General features: G+C 43.0%; 1 protein-coding gene across 6 annotated transcripts in view; it reads right to left on the minus strand.

Moving 5' to 3' along the window:
* The window catches only part of LOC132402573 (uncharacterized), a 155,551-nt gene that overhangs the window by 84,504 nt on the left and 46,484 nt on the right, over nt 1–24,563 (minus strand). For all 6 annotated transcript variants that reach the window (XR_009514957.1, XR_009514956.1, XR_009514955.1 and 3 more), the window contains exons 2-4: nt 23,932–24,294; nt 19,223–19,567; nt 1,270–1,414 (exon numbers count right to left, since the gene is read on the minus strand). Coding sequence is in view for 3 of the 6 variants with exons in the window: in XM_059985458.1 (XP_059841441.1) it covers nt 1,270–1,414; nt 19,223–19,567; nt 23,932–24,294 (853 nt within the window). In the remaining 3 variants the exon portion in view is untranslated. The remainder of the gene's footprint in view (nt 1–1,269; nt 1,415–19,222; nt 19,568–23,931; nt 24,295–24,563) is intronic.

Below are 24,563 nucleotides of genomic sequence, written 5' to 3' on the forward strand. Positions count from 1 at the left end.
TAAAAGAAGCTTATGTTTCTTTCAACAGTCTGCTATCTCTTCTCTGTTCTTTTAAATCCCAAGTACTGTTGGGTTGTCTGTAATGCAGCTTCATTAACATGGTCATATCTTTCTTTTTCTTCAGTTCCACCCATAGCGCCTCACTGGACAAGTTCTGCAGTCTGCCCTGACAAAGTACAGCCATGCCTTTTTACCTGACCATTAAAGCCACCCATCCTCCTTTAATTCCTCCTGCTTTGTCACATCTAAAACAACAGAACCCTGGAATACTGAGCTGCTAATCCTGTTCCTCCTGCAAACAAGTCTCACTAATGGCTACAGTATCATAATTCTATGTGTTGATCCATGTCCTGAGCTCATCTGCCTTTCCTATGATACTTCTTGCTTGGAAATAGATGCAGTCAGGACACTAGCCACGGAATGCTCAACCATTTGATTCCTGACTTTGATGTCTTAGCAACAACTGTCTCCACAAACCTCTCCATTAACTGTTCTGGCACCCCGGTTCCCATCCCCCTACAACTCTAGTTTAAACCCCACTGTGCAGCTTTAGCAAGCCTCCTATCAACACTATTTTGCAATTCAATGTTTCACACTTTTTATTTTGAATTTACAGTAATTGTATGTATACTCACTGCATGCTGACCAATAGTAACCCCATTGCCTGGCACCTTGTACCACCTCCTGTCTGCCATCAGATTTCTGAATGGTCTATGGACACTGTTTGGTTATTCATTGTTTCACACCTTTTGTTTTGAATTTACAGTAATTTCATGTGTGTTGTACTACATGCCGACCAATATTGACCCTTCCATAGTAATCCCATTGCCTGGCACTTTGTCCATTGCCCTCTCAGCCAAAGCATTAGTGCTGTCAGTGACCCAGTTTCAGCCACTCTCTCGGGCAATGTGTTCTGGTACTCCCATTCTCTGGTTGAAGAGGCCCTGGCATATCCCCTCTGAGTCTCTTCCCCCTCACCTTAATTACATTTTCTCAAATTTTATCTACCCCTGATATGGGGATGAGTTTTCTACAGTCTATACCCTATCTATGTCCCTCATAACTCTGTACACCTCAATCACCCCCTTGAGCTCCCCTGCCCTAGAGAGACTAGACTCATCTTCTCCTGTCTCTCCTCATAACTGAAGTGATTCATTTCAGACAACATCCTGGTGGAGATTCTGTGTTCTCTGACTGTTTCATTCAGTTTCAATTCCTTTACCAAACATGTTTGATTCAATATTATTGAAATAATAAAATGTTATTTACCCTTCTGGCTTCAATCTCTGTTGAAAACATGCCCATTTTTTCACACAGCATATTGCTGTAACTAAGATGAAGAATAAGAGGACGAGTACGAGGATACTGGTGAGAATACTGGCCAAGACTTTCCAAGACCCACCTTCATCTGCTTCTGAAAAATAGCAAAGATTGATGTACAGTTTAACACCGGTAATGTGAATTGTCCTTTGAATGACAGGTTTAATATGTGAACATTGGAGGCTGATAGTTCTCCCTTAGACGCCTCATTTACAGTCAGTAAGGGAGGAGAGCACCGTGCTGAAGGATGGACTTACTGAGCTGCTATTGTGGGAAGGAACGAAACATCAAGGTTATTAATAATAATAACTTATTTAGAGAGAAATTTTCAGACAGACAATGTAGACAATGGGATAAAGTACAAGCATGAAAATAAATAAATAAATAAATAAATAAATAGATAGATAGATAAATAAATAAATAAATAAATAGATAGATAGATAGATAGATAGATAGATAGATAAATAAATAAATAGTCATGCAAATAGATGAGAAGCATGGTAAATAAATGGGTCTTGATCTGATGTTCAGAAGTGTCTGCATCCCTTATAGTTTTGTGAGTTACAGTTTGTGAGCATTGCTCTGCCAGTTATCTTTTGAGGGAGATTGTTTACATTTAGCAGGCCAGCAGAAGAAGACCAGAGGGCTCGAGCAGGATTATAAAAGAAAAACGATACTGTTATGTACTCCGATCTCAGACCATTTAGAGCTTTAAAAGCAAGAAGAAAATCTTTGAAATCAATTTTAATAGATACAGGAAGCCGATGCAGTGTAGCTAGGATATCAGTGATATACTCTCCCACCCTGGTTTTAGGTTGAAAGTCCAGCAGTGGTGTTCTGAATGAGTTGAGGTTTGAACGTCAATAATACTGGATAGTTTCTGCAATGATCTCCATCTGCAACGTTAACTTATTGCTCTCATTTTATTCAAAGGTGCAGCTTGTGAGACTCCAAGGGCAGTGACATTAATGTCTGTCCACCAATGAATTTCCCGGTGGCCTCCATCACTCACCAGTGGGATAAAAACAGAATACATTGAAAAACCTCAGTCACTCAGGCAGCCTCTGTGGAACGGAAAACAGTCAATGTTTCTGGTTGAAGATTCTTCATCAGAAATGAAAAGGAGGAAGTCTAAATAGCAGAGAAGGCTGGGAGAGAGGGAATGTCTGTAATGAGTGGAACAACACAGCATTGATGGGTAGTTAATTTTCCACCCATCACCTCCCAGCTTCTTACCTCATTCCTCCCTCCCCCACCCACCTGGCATCGTCTATCACCTTCCAGCTTGTCCTCCTTCCCCCAACACCCCAGCTTTTTATACTGTTGTTTCCCCCTTCCTTTCCAAACCTGAAGAAGGATCTTATCCCAATAGGTTGACTGTTTATTCCTCTCCATAGATGCCGTCTGACCTGCTGAGTTCCTCCACCATTTTGTATGTGTTGCTCTGAACTTCCAGCATCTGCAGAATCTCTTGTGTTTATTTATTTCCATAGATTCTGCCTCACTTGCTGAATTCCTCTAGCTTTTTTTTATGTGTGTGGCATTGAAAAGTTAAGCTGCTTTGTGTAACATGTTGTTAATGGTGTAAGATCTGTTGGTGTTATACAGTCTGGTCTACTGGTTGGGTGCAGATGCCCAAAATATACAAAGGAAAGACAAGAGAGAGAAGAATGGTGACACAATATTAGACCTGACCTGATTCACACAGAAAAGAAGAGCAAATTATCTGAAGTTGATGAAGTTTATTCTGAGTCCAGCAGGTTGGAATATGTCCAGACGATAAATCTGTTGTCCCTCAGCATACATCACCCCGGTAACAATACAGGAGCCGAGCGCAATGCTGACTCACCTGATTTAATACAAATGGTATATTTCAAAGTTCAAAATAAATTTAACATGGAAGTACATATTTGTCACCATATACAACCGAGAGATTCATTTTCTCATGGGCATACCCAATAAATCCACAATAGAATAATAACCATAATGGGTAATCATGACCAGAATCAGCTCCTTGCCCTTGCTGACAGTAAGTAAGAGACAGTCATTATGGCAGATTTTCAATCTATGTTGATTCATCTCCACCTTTGATTTGGCCTACAACTCATTCATTCATTGTATGTTCTGATGAACATGTGACAAATAAAGCTAATCTTTCTCTTTAGGAGGCCAAGACAGAGAGGTCAGAGTGGGAGTGAGATGGGGAATGAAGGTAGTACACAACTGGAAACTGGGGAGGTGTGAATGGTGGTGGGGGGGGGGGGGGTTTCACCCCTGTGGACTCAGTGCAGGTCCTTTACCAAATGATTATCCAGTCAGTGGTTGATTTCTCCATGGCGGAAAAGGCCACATTGTGAATACCAAGCATATTCACCAGATGTAAGTGTCCCTGGGAATCACTGCCTTTCCTGGAATGACTGTTTGAGTCCCTGAATCATTGGAAAGGGGCAGGAGTACACAGGAAAGTGAGAAACAAAGTGCAGTGGCAGGTGGGCAGAGACGAGTGGACCAGGGTATCGGGAAGAGTGTGGAGGTAAGTATGCATCCAGTGGTGGAATCTTGTTGGAGATAGTTCTCTCTGGATTCTATGTGATCCAACCTTCCAGAGCAACCTACCATTTGGAACTTTATCAGTAGCTTATTGTAGTCCATAAGTGCCCTGGCTTTATCATCTTTCTTGGTCACCCCATCAAGAAGCTCATTCAAGTCTGTCAGACATGATTTTTCATGCACAAATCTATGCAGCTACTTCTGATCAACCCCCATTTATTCAGAAATGCACATGTGTTTTCTCTCAGGATCCTCTCTGGTAGCTTTCCACTGATACTGGTCTATAATTTCTAGGGTTCACTTTGCCACCCTTAAATACAAAAACAACATTTGCTACCCTCCAATATACCGGTGCCGCATTGGTGGAGGCTAACAATGATGCAAAAAGCAGCCACTATCAGAGGACCCAGCTCTAGCACCTGAGAGGCAAATTGTCTGTTCCCCTGTCTATTGAGGCTCCTATCACTAAAGCCCTGGCTGACTTCTCCCTTACCTTTTGTGCATCAGTGCCAATCCAGTATCACCAACCTGACTACAGCTGACATGGCCGGTAAAGCATTAGCACTCACTTGGGAACTCAAACATCGCCACTTGTCATCTGTATTAATGATCTGGATGATGATGTGGTTAACTGGATCATCAGATTTGCTGATGATACCAAGATTGGGGGTGTGGTGGACAATGAGGACGGTTATCATGGCCTGCAGCAGGATCTAGACCAGCTGGGAATATGGCTGAAAAATGGCAGATGAAACTTTATGCAGACAAATGTGAGGTATTGCACTTCGGTAGGATCAGCCAAGGCAGGTCTTACACAGTGAACGGTAGGGCTCTGAGAAGTGAGGGAGAACAAAGGGATCTGGGAATACAGATCTATAATTCATTGAAAGTAATGTCACAGGTAGAGGGGGTAAAAAAAGAACCCTTTAGTCACATTACCCTTCATAAATTGATGTATTGAGTATGGGAGATGTACAGGAGATGGGATGTTATGTTGAAGTTGTATAAGACATCGGTGAAGCCTAACTTGGAATATTGTGTGCAGGTTTGGTCACCTATCTACAGGAAAGATTTAAGTAAAGTTGAAGGAGTACAGAAAGAAAATTACAAGGATGTTGCTGAGTCTGGAGTTATAAAGAAAGACTGAATAGGTTAGGGCCTTATTCCTTACAGCATCGAATATTGAGAGGAGATTTGATAGAGGTATGTAAAATTATGAGGGGTATAGTCAGGGTAAATGCAGACAGGTTGGGTGCAACTACTACTAGAGTTCATGGGTTAATGGTGAAAGTGAAAAGTTGAAGGGGAGCTTGAGGAGAAACTTCTTTGCTCAGAGAGTCATGGAAGTGTGGGATGAGTTGTCAGTGCAAGTTCTGCATGCGAGCTCCAGTTCAATATTTAACAACTTTGGAGAGGTGCATGGATGTTTGGGATATGGAGGGCAATGGTCCCAGTGCAAGTCAATGGGAGTAGTCAGTTTAAATGGTTCAGCATGGACTAGATGGGCCAAAGGGCCAGTTTCTACATTGTACTTTCCTGTGATTCTATGACACTCTTGACAAGGTTGCTCCAAAAACTGAGTTGTTGATAGTGCTATTCAGAGCTGAGTTACTATTGTTCCCCCAGCATCCAACCATGCTCCCTTCTCACTGCCGCCTTCTCACATCAGGAGCCTCAGGGATCACAGCACCAGGTTCAGGAACAGTTATTACCCTTCAACCATCAGGTGCTTGAACCAGAGGGGATAACTTCACTCAACTTCACCTGCCCAATCACTGAACCTATGGACTTACTTTGAAGGACTCTTCATCTCAGGTTCTCAATATTTCTTGTTTATTTACTTATTTTTTTGTTGCTTGTGTATTTGCACAGGTTCTGGTCTTTTGCACTTTGGTTATTTGCCCATCCTGTTGGTTATGGTCTTTCATTGATCCTAAAGGTCCAAAGATTCAAATGTTCATTTATTATTGAAGCACACATTCAAATACAACTTGAAATTTGTATGCTCCAGATAGCCACAAAAACAAGAAAGAATATGAAAGTCATTCAGAAAGAAACATCAAACACCCTCTACTCACTCAACAAAACAGAAAAGGAACGGGTGATAAAAAAACAGTATATCAAAACCATAAGTCTACAAACGTCCACAGTCCACAACACAATAGTCCAATCAATAAATGCAGAACCACGATACCATCCTCTGATATCACCGATATTCAATTGAAAGAGAAGAGGGTGACACCACACGAGGCAGAGAAGCTTATCTGCCTCCACAGCGAGGGACACGGCGATAGGCAGATCACAGACTCCTTTTCCACAAGCGATCAAAAGGCAGGCAGTCAGCACTGAAAGTCTTGCTTACCTTCTGCATTTGTCTCAATATCTCAGTCTTCCTTGACACTTTCATCAGTGATTAAGGATGATTTAATTAGCAAAATGGAATTGAACACTGGCTCATGCCCTGTCTCAAAGTTTCTTCAGATTGTGGCTGTTGGAGTAAGTGCTTACTTTCCAGAATCTTCTCAGAGACAGCAAAGCACTGGATCACACAAGCAATCTCCAAAATCACAGGCTCTAACTGTACCAGAAACGCATTTAAGGTGAGAAACAGATGTAAAAGAAGTAAAAATGATACTTTTGTGAGCTGTCTGGAAGATGTTGACCAGGGAACACCATAATGAGTAAAGCAGGAGGAAATTATAATTGGCAGATGGGTATAAAGGGTTCTGCCATGACATTACTGAGTGGCGTGGCTGGAAACGATGAGCTGAGTGGCCTCCTCCACCACACTGGGCACATCACTTATCGGGCCTGAGGATCCCGTCCAACCAACGGGATACTGTGACTGCTGTCGACACCCCTGTCAGATCTGAATTTACTTATTTTATTCCCGTCTCTAAGTCACCTGGCGACACAGGCATGAAGTCCACAGGAGGGGATTTAAAACTAAGCCTCGCACCATGCATCCAAACACCATAGCAAACTGTGCTCAATCAGCGGCTTCACCCTGGTGCCATCCACTGACAGCAAAGTGGGGATTACACATCATGTCCTCCTGTAGCTTTCTTGGTAATGCTTTTCTCACAATGACTTTACGTGATTTTAGGTTACACAATTTAATAAAGTTGAAGGATTCCGTTTTTGCCTGTAAGACTGTTGGTTCATCAATATATTAAGAACATTTATAATGATATGTTAACCATTTTTACAGATGGATTAAAAGATAATTTAACTGGGAATGTTGCTTTGGCTGTTTTCGTGCCTGGATTATAGGTAACGATAAAGAAATGACCTTCTAACCATTCATCAGAATATATACAACAGGATTGGCTGCCATCATTTTGGGCTTACAGTAGGTGGAGAAATTGGTCCATGTAAAGCTATAATTTGTTCAGATTCCTTTTCAGTTTTGATGAGAGTTAAAACAGGTCATTCTAGCAGTTGGAAGCTCATCAAATGTTATTTCATGTACAAAGTATTGGTTTATTTGTTTGTTTCTTATGGGTGCCTGCACAGGGAGGTGTTGAGGGGAATGAGCTGGTTGATTGTTTAGGTAAAGCTGGTCAAAGCTCAGCAGTGGATTTAGGCTGAGCCATGGGTCCCCTCAGCTTCAATCACCTGCCTTCACCAGGTATCCCATCATGCCCTGACTAATCAACAACCTAACCTGGTTCTCAGCTTTCTACCTAGCTCTCTAAATTCTCTTTTCAGCACTTCATTGCTTTTCCTTCCTATGTCAATGGTACCAATATGTATGAAGACACCTGGCTAATCCCCTCACTCTCCAAAATGTTGCGCATGCAGTCTGAGACATCTCTGACCCTGGCACCTGGGAGACAACATACCATCCGGAAGTCCCATTCACATCCACAGAATCTTCTGTCTGTTCCTCTCACCGCTCCCTTCTCTCTCTTTCCCTTCTGCACCACGGACCCATGCTCAGTGCCTGTAACCCAGTCGCCGTGGCATTCTCCCGGGAGGTCATCCCCCACAAAAGTATCCAAAGCAGTATATGGGTTTTTGAGTGGAATGGCCGCAGGGGTGCTCTGCTCTAACTGCCTATTCCCATTTCTCCTGATAGTTACCCAGCTACTCATCACCTGTCACTTCGGGGTGACTGTAGCTTTGAACAATTGTATCCTCGCTCTCCTGTAGAACTGAAGATCATCTAGCTGCTGCTCCAGATGCCTAACACGGTCTTCGAGGAGCTGCAGCTGGATGCACTTCACACTGATGTAGTTCCCCGGGAGACTCTGGGTCTCCCAGTTCTGCAGCTTCCCACACGAAGAACACACCACAGCCATTGAAATGGTACAGTATGAGAGGAAAAGAAGCAAAAAGGAAACCTTAACTGACTGTTTACTCAGAGCCAATGCCTCTTCCGAGCTGAAGCCTGTCTCTTCTACTCTGACAATGGCCTGATGATGGCCGCTCCACTTATTCCTTCTATACTCTTATTTAGTTCATAGATCTCTGTTGATGCCGCTGAGAGTCCACGTTCAATGGACAAACACCCCTTTTAAATAACCACCGCCGATCTGTGAAAAATCCCTCTTGGTAGAGTCTGTAGATGCCACTGATTGGCCACATACAATTTTAGTACAACATGATCAAAGTGGTCATTGTCTTGTTAAACTGTCGTGAGATGGGTTGTGCTGCTTGGTTCAGGAACTCAATGGCTGAAGGGAAATAGCTGTTCTTGAACGTGGTGGTGTGAGTCTTCAGGCTTCTGTACCTCCTGCCCGATGATAACAGTGAGGAAGTAGATTGGGAACAGCTGACAGAAGGGAAAACAATGTTTGATGGGAGAGGCATTTAAAAGTGAGATGCTGGGACTTGAGGGCCAACATGTTCTTGTTCAAGGAAGACTGGTGGGAACTGATAGAAGCTCAATACTGGCTTCAATTAGCTGTCTGGTCGTATCATTGTGTGGTACGGATGCTGCAAGGCATCGGACCGCAAACCCTACAGAGGATAGTGAAAACTGACAAAGATCACCCGGGTCTTCCTCCCCCCATTTGTGACATTTACCAGGAGTGTTGCAGACGAAGGGCAGAAACATTGTTGAGGATCTCCACCACCCATCCCACAATCTCTTTGACCCACTACCATCAGGAAGGAGGTACAGGAGCATCAGGACTGGGACTGTCAGACTGGGTAACGGCTTCTTCCCTCAGGCTGTGAGACTAATGGATACCCTGTCACCACTGAGGTCTCATCACCAGGACAGTGAGCTGTTTATTGTTTACCTGCACTGTGCACTGCATGCATTTTGAATTGTATTTTATTTATGTATTTCTGGTAATATTTTGTTTCATGTGCTGTCTATGATAAACGTTTTGTGGGTGCACCGTGATCTGGTGAAATGTTGTTTCATTTGGTTGTTTATATATAATAAAATTAAACTTGATCTATTACTAAGGAGAAGTTGTTTGGGAAACTGAAAGGTCTGAAGGTAGATATGTCATCTGGACCAGATAATGTACGCTCCGGGATTCTGAAAGTGTTGGCTGAAGAGGTAGCAGGGGCATTAGTAATGATTTCCACTTTTTGCCTCCTGCCAATATTCTATCCATGCTAGCAGCTTTCCTGTAATACCATGGGCTCTTTTAGACCATAAGATATAGGAGCAGAATTAGACCATTTGCTCCATCAAGTCTGCTCCGCTATTTCACCATTGCTGATCCATATAACCATATAACAATTACAGCACAGAGACAGGCCATCTTGGCCCTTCTAGTCCGTGCCGAATGCTTACACTCACCTAGTCCCACCTACCTGCTCTCAGCCCATAACCCTCCATTCCTTTCCTGTCCATATACCTATCCAATTTTTTTTAAAGTGACATAATAGAACCTGTCTACCTCTTCTACTGAAAGCTCATTCCACACAGCTACCACTCTCTGAGCAAAGAAGTTCCCCCTCGTATTACCCCTAAACTTTTGCCCCTTAACTCTCAACTCATGTCCTCTTGTTTGATTCTCCCCTACTCTCAATGAAAAAAACCTATCCACGTCAACTCTATCCCCCTCATAACTTTAAATACCTCTATCAAGTCCCCCCTCAACCTTCTACGCTCCAAAGAGTAAAGACCTAACTTGTTCAACCTTTCTCTATAATTTAGGTGCTGAATCCCAGGTAACATTCTAGCACATCTCCTCTGTGCTCTTTCTATTTTGTTGACATCTTTTCTATAATTTGGTTCCCAGAACTGTACACAATCCAGATTTGGCCTTGTACAATTTATACAATTTTAACATTACATTCCAACTCCTATACTCAATGCTCTGATTTATAAAGACCAGCATACCAAAAGCTTTCTTCACCACCCTATCCACATGAGATTCCACCTTCAGGGAACTATGCACCATTATTCCTAGATCACTCTGTTCTACTGCATTCCTCAATGCCCTATCATTTAACATGTATGTCCTGTTTTGATTAGCCCGACCAGAATGTGGCAGCTCACACTTATCAGCATTAAACTCCATCTGCATCCATTAAACTCCATCCATTTTCCCTCTCAGCCCCAATCTCCTGCCTTCTCTCTGTATCCTTCATGTTTTTACCAATAAGAATCGATCTACCTCTGTCTTAAATATACATAAAGACTCAGCCTCCACGGCTGCCTATGGCAAAGAATTCCTCGGATTTACCACTCTCTGGCTCAAGAAATTTCTCCTTATTTCTGTTCTAAAAGGACACGCTTCTCTTCTGTGGCTGTGCCCTCTGATCTTAGAGTCTCCTACCCACTGGAAACATCCTCACCACATCCACTCTATTAAGAACTTCCACTATTCAATAGGTTTCAATTAGGCCACCCCCCCCATTCTTCTGAATTCCAGTGAATACTGACCCAGAGCTATCAAATGGTCTTAATATAACAAGTTGTTTAATTCAGGAATCTTTTTCATAAATCTCCTTTGAACCTTCTGCAGTTTCAACACATCTGTTTGTCTTGCAAAACAGCCTCATGTGCACCATCTTGTCAAAGGCTTTCTGAAAATCAAAGAGGATAATATCCCCCAATTCTCCTTTCTCTATCCTGCCTATTATTTCCTCAAAGACTTCCACAGATTTGTCAAGAAGGATGTCACACTAAGGAAATATGCAGACTTTGGCCTATTTTTTCATGTACCTCCAAGTACCCTGAAACCTCATCCTTAATAATGGACTCCAACATCTTCCCAACCATTGAAGTCAGGCTAACTGGTCTATAATTTCCTTTCTTTTGCTTCCCTCCCTTCTTAAAGAGTGGAGTGACATTTTTGGGCCACTTATCCAAGAAGGAAAGTCCTGACATTGGAGAGGGTCAAGAGGAGATTCCTGTGAGGAGTTACACACAGGTTGTTAAATAAACTCTAGTGCCCAGTCTGAGAGATAATATACTAATGTGGACTGTGGATTGGTTATGAGCAGAAAACAGTTTGTTCAGAACCAGTTTCTGAAACAGAAATGGCCATTTTAGGATTGTGTGACTCTGACTGTTGGGGTATCACAGTGAATTGATCGGTGATGTCAGTGAGAGGACTGTGTGATGGATTAAGTTACTGATTGGCAGTGTGTCTGTGAGGAGAATGTGGAGAGATTTCAGACAGACAGAACAGGTGAGTGAATTGTCAGATGGAAAGAATGAGATTGAAAAGTGTTGGTGTCCAGAGGAACCTGGATGTCCTACTTGTGTAATGAAGGTGATATGTAGGTATGGTGAGTAAATATGTGATAATCTTCATGTCAAAAGGTTTCGACTACAGATTTCTGTAGTTACGTGATAGCCTGGTGACTGTGGATCTAGAATATTTTGTAATGGTTTATAACCTCATGCTTCTTCAGCAGTGTTTCTGTATGCTCCCAATGCATGGTCTCAAAGTTCTCAATACCATCCTGAATATTGCTTCCTGGGTCAAGGGCCAGTGGTTCCCAGGAGTCAGAGGGAAGCTGCATTTCTTCACAGAAACTTGCATCCTATATCCTTCTCAAGGAAAAACACTGCCTTTAATATCTATTTAATATTTGGCCACATCCCATGAAATCACTCTCTCTCTCTCTTGTGCTTATGCAAAGAATTAATTAATTCCCAATTTAAAATAAGGATTCCCTAACATCCAGACTGTGCTCAAAAAGCAAAGAACCGATCTTGGTGGGAAAGAGACTGTGGATGTTGCAATCTGTTACAAAAAGTGAACTTGGAAGAAGGAAGCACACTGAAGGTTGGTCTAGAACATCTGAGGGGAGGGAGGGAATTGGTGACACCTCAATATAGGATCCTGTATCAGGTCTGAGACTGCAGAGGGAAGATGGCCAAAATAAAGAGATGGGTGGTGGACGGATGATATGGAGTCACTAGTGGAAATCTAAATCAAAAGCTGTATTCACTAGTGCTGCACCAGGATGGTGGGGGGGGGGGGGGGAGGTGTTAAACTCGAGCTGCAGTGTCAAACAGATAATGTAGATATTGTGGAGACAGATGTTGTTAAGACCTAAGACGAGGGTTTCTCGACCAGGGTTCTGTAAGAGATCACGATTATAAAAAAACAAACATCATTTATTGAACTTCTTGCAATGCGAGATGGTAGCACTCGTAGTGATGGGCGGTGACCGAGCAGCCCAGGTAGAAATCTCGCTAGAGGTCTCTCAGCCCAGTATGGCAGTGCGCAGCAGGACCCTGTTTACTTGCTTGACTCAATTCTCAGTTTTTAACGTGAGATAGGGGAGGCTGTTGATAATTGGTGAGTGCTATATTGCATGGAGGGGAGGATGGTAGGCTGATAATTGGTGAGTGCTGTATTTCACGGAGGGGAGGACGGTAGGCTGATAATTGGTGAGTGCTGTATTTCACGGAGGGGAGGACGGTAGGCTGATAATTGGTGAGTGCTGTATTTCACGGAGGGGAGGACGGTAGGCTGATAATTGGTGAGTGCTGTATTTCACGGAGGGGAGGATAGTAGGCTGATAATTGGTGAGTGCTGTATTTCACGGAGGGGAGGACGGTAGGCTGATATTTGGTGAGTGCTGTATTTCACGGAGGGGAGGATAGTAGGCTGATAATTGGTGAGTGCTGTATTTCACAGAGGGGAGGACGATAGGCTGATGAGGAGCATGAAATTTGTTTTCTGAGGATTGAATAGACTCAGCCTCTGAAGTCAGCCTCTCCCTTCTGAATTACCTCCCCTTACGCACTACTGACCGACTTACTGAAGCCAACAGACTCTATCGGTGTAGTAGAAAATTGGATGGAAATTTTTCAGTCTAAAGACGGCGAATTTTGAAGAGATGGTGTGATGGAGGAGGAGGATTCTAGCCTAGGCCTAAGGACAATCCTGACAAGGTTAATGATAGAAGAATTACAATCTTCCGAGTCATTTCGCTACATTAGTGCAAAAAAGTCCGTCTTTTTTTCTATAAAACTTTGCAAGTTTACTTACACAACAAATATACAAAGTGCAAACATTAAGTATTTACAAGACAGAGAATGAATTCAAATTAAAATGTGATTATTATTGTCTATAAAACAATCATTCCCTAAGGGTCCAAGGGTCCTGAAAGATAGAGCTCTTAAAGACAGCGGAGTCAAGGAATATGAGGAGAAGGCAGGAACGGGGTACTGATTGTTGATGATCAGCCATGATTACATTGAATGGCCTACTCCTGCACCTATTGTCTATTGTCCACTGCTGCTGGAAATTCCCCACTTTACCCATTGTGACCAGATACTCCCTCTCCATGAACAGCCGGGCACAAACAGAAGAGGGGCAGGCAGTTGGCCCTGGCAGAGCGCTCAACTTTCCACCACCTATACCCGTGAATGGTCATCGTGGCCAGGCCCCAGAGCAAGCCCACCAGTTCATCCTCCTCGTGACACTCCCCTTTCCTTACTGGGCGGCCGTATATAAGGAATGCGGGGCTGAAGTGCAGTCCCTTCAGATACTCGAGAGTCATAAGATGATGAAAGGCATTGATCGTGTGGATAGCTAGAGGCTTTTCCCCAGGGCTGAAATGGCTAATGCCAGGGGCAATGTTTTAAGGTGCTTGGAAGTAGGTACAAGGGGATGTCAGGGGCAGGTTTCTCACACAGAGAGTGGGGGATGCGTGGAATGCACTGACAGAGGCAGATACATTAGGGTGATAGAGGCAGATACAATAGGGTGATAGAGGCAGATACAATAGAGTGATGGAGGCAGATACAATAGAGTGATAGAGGCAGATACAATAGAGTGATAGAGGCAGATACAATAGGGTGATAGAGGCAGATACAATAGAGTGATAGAGGCAGATACAATAGGGTGATAGAGGCAGATACAATAGAGTGATGGAGGCAGATACAATAGAGTGATAGAGGCAGATACAATAGGGTGATAGAGGCAGATACAATAGGGTGATAGAGGCAGATACAATAGAGTGATGGAGGCAGATACAATAGGGTGATAGAGGCAGATACAATAGAGTGATAGAGGCAGGTACAATAGGGTGATGGAGGCAGATACAATAGAGTGATAGAGGCAGATACAATAGGGTGATGGAGGCAGATACAATAGAGTGATAGAGGCAGATACAATAGAGTGATAGAGGCAGATACAATAGGGTGATGCAGGCAGAGAGAATAGATAAAGGCAGATACAATAGAGTGATAGAGGCAGATACAATAGGGTGATAGAGGCAGATACAATAGGGTGATGGAGGCAGATACAATAGGGTGATAGAGGCAGATACAATAGGGTGATGGAGGCAGATACAATAGGGTGATAGAGACAGATACAATAGGGTGATGGAGGCAGATACAATAGGGTGATAGAGGCAGATACAATAGAGTGATAGAGGCAGATACAATAGGGTGATGGAGGCAGATACAATAGGGTGATAGAGGCAGATACAATAGGGTGATGGAGGCAGATACAATCTGGTCTTTTAAGAGATTCTTAGAAAGGTACATGGAGCTTAGAAAAATAGACAGCTATGTGCTAGGGAAATTCTAGGCAGTTTCTAGAGTAGGTTACATGGTCGGCACAACATTGTGGGCCGAAGGGCCTGTAATGACTGTAGATTTCTATGTTCAAAGACAGACTGCAACCTCTCACACTCCATATATGTGTGGAACACTGACTCCTCACGCCCACAGAATGGACAGGTGTGCGGGGTGTCAGTGACCCTGCTCAGAAACCTGTTGTACCGGACTGCCGTATGCAACACCCTCCACCCCACGTCCCCTATGTACAGAGAGGGACCCCTGCGTAAAGGGACTTCCCCTGGGGACATCCTCCGCTGCCAGATGGTAATACCAACCGGCAAAGCGAGTCCAGTCAGGAAGAGAAAGGTGTGGTGGAGCAGCCCGTACAAGAAACACTTTGGAACATCACAGAACGGCACAGTGGGCACCTCTCAAGATTGCCAATGTTATGTGGGACCTTCTCCCACGTGGTATCCAAAGGCCTGGGTCCGACAAGCATTTCCAGCCCATCAGTAGTGCTGCCAGATCGCCTCCATTTCCCCAAACCCCCTCTGTGATAGGATGGGGACCCAGCCCCTCGCAGCCAGAGCACCATCCCCCACTGGTGCAGAGGCACCCTATCTGGACGAGACCAGACATCATACCCTCGACAGCTCTCGGTTCCCTCAAAGCGGCGCAGCTGATGCCGTCTGCTGGAAATGCATACCCTCATGCGGGCAGTATCCCTGGCAGAGAAATGGTGCCACCAGAACATGCCATCTCGAAGGGTGGTCACTATACAGGTATCTCTACAGGGTTCTGAGAAGGAGAGCCGCCAGCTGGGAGCACACACACACCAGTAACTGACTACCCTCCACGATCAGAAGGCTCAGAACCACAGATGAGTCCGAATGCCTCCTGTTGCCCCGGAAAAAGTAGAAACATAGAAAGCCCACAGCACAACACAGGCCCTTCGGCTCACAAGGCTGTGCTGAACATGACTTACCTTAGAAATTACCTGGGGTTACCCATAACCCTCTTTTTTTCTAAGCTCCATGAACCCATCCAGGGGTCTCTTAAAAGATCCTATCGTATCCGCCTCCACCACCGTCACCGGCAGCCCATTCCATGCACTCACCACTCTCTACGTAAAAAGCTTACCCCTGACATCTCCTCTGTACCTACTTCCAAGCAACTTAAACTGTGCCCTCTCGTGTTAGCCATTTCAGCCCTTGGAAAAAGCCCCCGACTGTCCTCAAGAGTCCTCAAAATGCCTCAAGAGTCCTCCAGCCTCTCTGTGTCTTGGAGACAAAAGCAGTGGCAGGACTAAGTAATGAGCTGGCATTATATCTTTACAATGGACTGGTGATCAAAGCTGTCCTGGTCCATTGTGCCTTGTCTGTCGCAAACAACCCACAACTGTAGCAGTGATCCGGCAAAACTGAAAAACACTGAACTACAAATCACAACCAGATGACACGGAAAGTGCTAATTATTTTAAATTACCTTTGGAATCTCAAAACAAACAGATTAAAGCTTTTGGAAATAAAGTCACAGTCAGTAATTGTAAGTTATTTAGTAGCTTTAAGACCAGTTCACTCGAGAATGTTTAAAGAACTGTATGAATCCTGGACAAAGGGCACACCGGTCTCCTGCTTCATACAGAAATCCAGTGACTTCGCAGAGGACGAGTTCTCAACAGGGTGTTGGAATCCTTTTGTTTCAACTGAAGGGAAAATCCATGTGTGCTTCCCTCAAGTTGGACCCAGAATTGAGAAATTTATTATGTTTGCCTTATGAGTTTTTAAAAGTTTTGAAAGAGAAAGTAATTTCAAGAAAGGTAAGCTAAAAATTCATTCTCTTCTCAAAAGAGCATTAATGATTACTTTTGGATAATTATATCTACAACCTACTGATCAGGTTAATGTACCATGAGTTCTTGATTAATAATTTTTATGCAAGGTTTCCCTGAAACCTGAAAATTATTTCAATGTTTCCTCCGGGGCAAAAAGGTTGAGAAAAGCTGCCTTGCACAAAGTCAGGGATCAAAAGATTGAGCATGGTGTGACTAATGTCCTGAGCTACATGTAACTCAATTCAAGTACCGTAGGAAAGTCAGATGAGCTCAGCACATGGATCAGCACCTGGAAATGTGACATTGCAGGCATTAGTGAGGAGGAGGGGTGACTGGTAGCTCAGTATTCTGGAGGTCCGTAGTTTTAGACACAATAGAGTCTCAGGGATTAAAGGAGGATGGGTGATGATACTAGTCAGGTGAAAAGTCACAGCTTGCTCAGTCAGGACAGACTGGAAAACTTGACACGTGAAGCGTTATGAGTAGAACTGAGGAATAAGAAAGGTATGACCACATTATATACCTCCATTAGGAGGTATATCATGGACCACCCAGTTGTCTGAGGGATTTAGAGACACAAATTTGTAAAGAGATTGCAGACTGTCATAAGAAACATAAGGTTGCAATAGCAGGTGAATTTAACTTTCTGGAAATTGACTTTGACCCCCATACTGTAAAAGCACTAGGTGGGATAGGGTTTGTCAAACGTGTTCAGGAAAGTTTCCTTCATCAGTATGACAGAGTATGCGATCTTGACCTGCTATTAGGGAACGAGACAGAAGTTTGTGTAGGGAAACACATTACATCTAATGACCATAATGCCACAAGTTTCAAAGTAAATATGGAAAGGATTAGACCTGTTCTGGGGATTCAGATTCTAAATTGGAGAAAGGCCAGTTTTGGTGGTGTCAGAAAGGACCTGGCAGGTGCGAGTTGCCAGCACAAATGGTTCAGTGGGAAGTTAAGAAAGGTACATGGATGGTAAAGGAATGGAGGTTGATGAATAAAAACAGTTTAAATGGTTTAGCACAGGCTAGATGGGCTGAAGGGCCTGTTTCTCAGCTGTACTTTTCTAGGACCCTATGACTCGAATAATGCTGCTTCTGCCATTAATTGTATTCTCTTACTTATTTGGATTTAATGGCCAATCTATTTCTTTTACATACATCATTTTATCCTCTTCTCCTGTCCACTTGTTCTGACTGTTTTTCCGATTGGTAACATCATCCAGTTCTGACAACTCACACTGACAGCTCACAGTAAGTTGGTTTATTATTGTCACACGTGCTCAGGTACAGAGAAAAACCTGTTCCTGCACAAAATGATTTGCCACGATTTTCTATATTATTCCAGAGTACTTGTCCTTTCCCACTTTTCCATTTCCCAACTGTTAGCAGTTTACACTCCAGGGAAAACCATCCAACTTGCCCTTGTTCCCAGGCCGCTGGTGGTACCAGTGGACATCGGTGACATTGACACTGGCATTATACAAGGCACAGTGGAGCTGGACAGTTACACCCTCTGGCACCTTGCTGACCGGTGGATACTGCACAAGGACGGGATCATCTGCGGGATCTGTGTGTTGGATATGGATACATTAATGTGTATCTACAAGGCAGTATATTTCCCCAGCATTTAACAATTTCTAAAATTTAAATAAATGTTAGCCACAAGAATAATTTTCAGCTCTTTACTGAAGTCAGTGATAGCTGGCTGGCTCTGAAAGTGTGGCTGCCCTGCAGTCATAATGAGGTTACGGTTTGGAGAGAGTTCTGAAGACCATGTGACATCTGTTGATAATATTTCCCCCTTTATCCCTGACCAAGTTGTTGCAGTCGTGTATTGATTCTATAGTGGTTATTTTCTATTATGTCTGCAAGAAAATAAATCCATCAGAAAGGTGGCATTCATGATTAAGGACCCACCCCCCCACATCACACAGGACATGCTCTCTTCTCATTGTTACTGTCAGGAAGGAGGTACAGAAGCCCGAAGACACACACTCAGTGATTCAGGAACAGCTTCTTCCTCTCTGCCACATGTTTTCAAATGGATATTGAACCCATGAACATCAGCTCAATTCATTTAAAATATTATTTCTGTTATTGCATTATTTTTAATTTAGCTATTTAATATACATATATATACTTACTGAAATTAATTTGCTTATTTTTTTCTGTTTTAACATGTACAGCATTGTACTGCTGCTGCTAAGTTAACGAATTTCACAACATATCCTAATTAATTAAACCTAATTCTGAATTAAGCAACCCTGATCTATGACTCTGAACACTGAAGAGTTTCTCCTTTTCTCTCCTGTGATAACACACTCCACATTGACATTTATTTTCAAATATCCAACTGGACGCACAGAGCAGACGGTCAGTCACCATGTTGGTGCTCCCGACCCATGAGTTAGGGGCCACAGTGCTCTGGATCGTGTCCCAGTGATGGGGCTCCAGTATGATACTGTGTGTTCTTGACTACAATGTGCCCAGCCATGGGAAGTGAGTGGTGGTGGAATAACTCCCAATGCAGGAACACACTGCTGAATAAATAGAACTTGTACTCACTGGTTACGATGAGTTGGGTGCTGTTCCCATCGATGTCTCCCCACACTCTGCAGTAATAGACGGCAGAATCATTGTGCACCACGTCTGTGACTGTCAGGGTGAAGGTGCTGTTGGACGTGTCTCTGTAGGACTGGAACCTCTCAGTGAAACCCCATCCCCACTCTGGGCTGCCTCCTGCCCTGTGTGTTAAAACCCACTCCATGTCCTGCCCAGGTAGTTTCCGATACCAGTGGACGTCAATGTCTTCCAGTCTGGCTTTGCTCATGGTACACCATAACCACGCCGTGTGACCCTCAGTGACACGCTGTATGCTCGGGGACTGGATAAGGGCAGGAACATCTGCACCTGTAAGGGAGAATATCGTCAGTTCAACCCCAGCTTGAAGCAGTCATCTTTTGTTACATGACCTCTTGTGAAAGTACAAACACTCTATTGCTGCTGATATTAATATTATGTTCCAGCTGTTCCCGAGATTACAGAGTTCAGGTGAGATCAATGATGGGTGATAAATATATGCTTCAAATAATCACCACCCACTTCAAATTGAACGTGGAACAGTACAGAACTGGACAGGACATCTGGTCTTGATGTTGTGCCAACCTTGATGCTCATTTATGTTAAATATCCTCAACCTATATATCCTTAATGTCCCTCCATTTCCTTTGTATTCACGTGTCTATCTAAAATCCTCTTAAGTCAAACAAACTCCCTGCTTCACTACTACCCAGTAACCTGGGTAGTAAATAACAAAAACTAATTGATAATATAGGCAGGATTCTCTTTGTTTATTTGGGACACTAAGTCATTTAATTAGGACAGGAGGTTGTTGCTGAATAGCTTCTAACGAGCGTCAGTAGCGTGCACTTGTAAGGCCGTTACACAACACTACTTTGAGCAACTAGATTTTAAATAACATCAAAACATGTGTTGTTGTTCAAAAAGCAATGATTAAGTCCTGATTCAATGGTTCATTTATTGGCAAAGTATGCATGTGCAATACAACTCTGATATTTGTCTTGGCAACATCTGTGTAAATTTTCTCTGCAGGTAGGTGACCAGAACTGCACACAATACTTGGTCAAAGGATTCAATACTGAGGCTGGACAGGACATTGGTCAAACTGCTCTCAGAATATGGTGTGCAGTTTTGTGCCCTTATTTATGAAAGAGTGTGCTGGCATTGGAGAGGAGATTCATGAAAATTATCCCAACAATGAAAGGGTCAACATATGTGGAGAATTTGATGGTTCTGGGCCTGTATTCACATGAATTTAGAAGGATGAAAGGGAATCTCATTGTAACTTATCAAATACTAGATAGGGTGGACATAGAAAAGGTGTCTTCTGTAGTGGGGAGAGTCAAGGACCAGAGGGCACAGGCTCAAAATTGAAAGACGTTGCTTTAGAACAGAGATGACGAGGAATTTCTTCAGCCGGAGTGTGGTGAATCAGGGGAATTCATTATCACTGGCAGCTATGAGGCCTGCACTGGACTGATAGAAGCTACAGAACGTTGTAAAATTAGTCAGCTCCATCTTGGTACTAGCCTCCAGAATATCCAAGGCGTCTTCAAGGAGTGGTGTCTCAGAAAGGCGACATGCATTATTAAGGACCCCCATCACTCAGGACATGCCTTCTTCTCATTGTCACCATTAGGAAGGAGGTACAGAAGCCTGAAGGCACACTCTCAGTGATTCAGGAACAACTTCTCCCCTGCCATCCCATTCCAAAATGGGCATTGAACCCATGAAACCACCTCACTTTTTTATATATTATTTCTGTTTTTGCACAATTTTAATCTAACTATTTAATATACACACATATAGTTAATGTAATTGATTTATATTATTCCTTTCTATATTATCATGTATTTCATTGAAATGTTGTGTCGTTAACAAATTTCACAACACATGCTGGTGATAATAAACCTGATTCTGATTCTGAATGCCATGATTCAATGTGCTGATCCATGCTCTGAGCTCATTTGCCTTTCCTACAAAACTCCCTATATTGAAATATGTACAGATCTGAATATTCATCCCTCCATGCTTGAAAATTTGATTCCTTTCTTTGCATGTAGGCTTCACAACTTTATCCCCACAATCACTCCACCAGCTCCCAGGTGGTCTGGTTCCCATCCCCCTGCAACTCTAGATTGCATTCAAAACTGGGTTGGCCATAGAGGGAAGAGCTGTTGTTCTGCTAGTTACTGTGACTAGTTGTGATCTGAAATGAACTATATCAGGTCCTCTGTTTTTGTGATATTAGCCGAAGATGATATGAAGATTGGTGGAGGGGCAGGTAGTGTTGAGGAAACTGGTAGGATACAGAAGAACTTAGACAGATTAGGAGAATGGGCAAGAAAGTGGCAAATGAAATATACTATTGAAAAATGTATGGTCATGCATTTTGGTAGTAGAAATAAATGTGTGGTCTATTTTCTAAATGGGGAGAAAATCCAAAAATCTGAAATGCAAGGGGACTTGGGAGTCCTTGTGCAGAACACTGTAAAGGTTTTTTTGGTGAGGAAGGCAAATGCAATGTTAGCATTCATTTCAGGAGGTCTAGAATACAAGAGCAAGGATGTGGTGCTGAGGCTTTATAAAGCACTGATGAGGCCTCAGCTTTAGTATTGTGTGCAGTTTTGGGCTCTTTATTTTAGAAGAGATGTGCTGGCATTGGAGAGGGTCCAGAGGAGGTTCACAAGGATGATTCCAGGAATGAAAGGGCTCTCATATGAGGAATATTTGATGGCTCTGGGTCTGTACTCACTGGAATTTGGAAGGATGATGGGGATCTCATTGAAACCTTTCAAATGTTGAAAGACCTAGACAGAGTAGATGTGGAAAGGATGTTGCCCATGGCAGGAGAGTCTATGACAAGAGGGTATAAGGGGCACCCATTCAAAACAGAGATGTGGAGAATTTTATTTTTTAGCCAGAGGGTAGTGAATTTGTGAAATTTGCTGCCACATGCTGCTGTGGAGGCCAGATCATTGGGTGTATCTAAGGCAGAGATTGACAGGTTCTTGATTGCACATTATAGGGAGAAGGGGAGAAGGCTGGGAAATGAGGTTGAGGAGGAGAAAAAAAATCAGCCATAATTAAATGGTGGAGCCAACTCACTGGGCCAAATGGCATAATTCTGCTTCTATGTCGTATGGTCTAAGATGTAGTTTGGTTGATATATTAGTTTGCAGATGACACAAAAATTGGAAATATGTGGCATTGTGGGTCATGAAAAGAGCATCAGAGCATCACAGACTATAGATCTGTTGCAGACTTTGAGCTGAGAAACGGGGAAGAGAAAACAACCTGGACAAGTGTGAGGTGATATACTTTGGGAGGTCAAATAATCGTGACAGTATAGAGTAACTGAATAGACCGTTTGGAGTATTGGCGTACAAAGGGATCTTATGATACAAATCCATTGTTAAATGAAAGTAGCAATGCAGCCCTGAAGAAGGGTCTCGGCTGAAACATTGACTCTTTCTTCCTCTTCATAGATGCTGCCTGACCTGCCGAGTTCCTCCAGCGTTGTCTCTGTGTGTTGCCCTGGATTTCCATTATCTGCAGAATTCCTTGAGTTTATGATTGCAAGTAAAAAATGCATAAGGCTTGTTTGCCTCATTGTCAGGGTGATGAACATGGAGTCATGCAGCAGCTCGGTAAAGTTCTGCTTAGGAAACATTTCCTGTTCAGTTCTGGTTGCCCCATTACAGGAAGGATGTGGAGCCTTTGGAGAGGAGGCAGAAGAGGTTCACCAGGATGTGGCCTGGATTGCAGAACTTTAGTTATATAGGAGTTTAGACTGACTTGAATTGGTTACTCAGGATAATTGGAGACTGAGCTGTGACCATAAATTTATGTGAAACATAGAAGATGTCGATAGAGACACAAGGGATGCTGCAGATGCTGCAAAAACTTTGGTGTCCTGACTAATCAAGAACCCATCAACCTTCGCTTTAAAAAATACTCAATGACCTGGCCTCCACAGTAGTCTATGGCAATGAATTCCACAGATTCACTACCCTGAAACTATTCTCCTCATCTCTGTTATAAATGGGCATCCCCCTAATCTGATGCTGTGCCCTCTGGTTCTAGACTTGCCCACTATAGGAAACATCCTCTCCACATCCCCTCTATCTGGGCCTATCAATATCTGATAGTTTTCATTAAGATCACCCTTTATTCTTCTAAATTCCAGTAAGTACAGGCCCAGGGCCATCAAATGCTCCTTGTACATCAATCTTTTCATTCTTGTAAACATCCTCTGGACTCTCTTCAATTTCATCACATATTTTCTGAGGTAACTGTGCAAAATCTCATTATTATCCTCATTGTTTTAATCATGCCTGCAGTCCAGTCAATGTCCGGTTTTATTCAGATGGTATCTGCTGTCCCTTTGGGTGATTTTGTCTTTCAATACCTGAGTCCGTGCAATGGTTGTCCCTCACCTTGCATTTGTCTATTCACAGGACACAATGTCACTGGCAATACCAGTATTTATCCTCTTTCCCTGATTACTCAGGAGCCAGTGAAGAGTCAAGCAGATTGTTCACTTGTAAAAAATCAGTTTGTCCCATTCTTTATTCTGAGCAGAAATTTTTAATAACAGGTGTTTCTATAAAACTGAGAACACAATGTCATCGTTATTTGTAGATGTTGATACAGAGCCGTGACTAGAAATACAAGCAACATGAAGTACTCACTGGTCACATTCAGCTGGGTTCCATTTCCAAAGACCAAGTCCCAAATGCCACAGATGTAAAGTTTAGAGTCGGTGATCCTCACTTTCCTGATGGTCAGTGAGTAGCTGTTAGTGGTGACATTTCTGGAAAGCTGAAATCGACCAGAGAAGCCCCGTGACCTGTAAACTCGGCCATTATGGTAGAGACTAAGGACAATTCCTTTACGTGTCAGTTTATTGTGTGAGTTGTACCAGTGTACATGGTATTTATCCACAGTGACATCCACATGGTCACTCTCCAGGACACACTGTATCAGCACTGTTCCACCTTCACGCACCTTCACAACCCCTGGTGATTGGATCAGGTCTGTCCCTGCATTTACACCTGTGGGCAGTAAACAAGTGAAGGTCAGGGCAGATGAAGAATCACAAAAACAATCATAGTGATTTGAAATATATGAAAAATATTTATGAATATTTTGCGCATTGAATATCAATTTGCAATGCAATTGTTTCCATCCTGAGCTCAGTTCTTTCACTTTGTCCTGAACCAATGTACAACCTCCTGGTTGCTGCAGCCAGCACCAAAGTAGAAATATTGAATGTAAATGCACAAATCTTGACCAATGTAAGATTTTATAGACTGCACGTAGA

The sequence above is a fragment of the Hypanus sabinus genome, chromosome 12 (assembly GCF_030144855.1).
Source record: "Hypanus sabinus isolate sHypSab1 chromosome 12, sHypSab1.hap1, whole genome shotgun sequence".
Classification (NCBI taxonomy): Eukaryota; Metazoa; Chordata; class Chondrichthyes; order Myliobatiformes; family Dasyatidae; genus Hypanus; species Hypanus sabinus.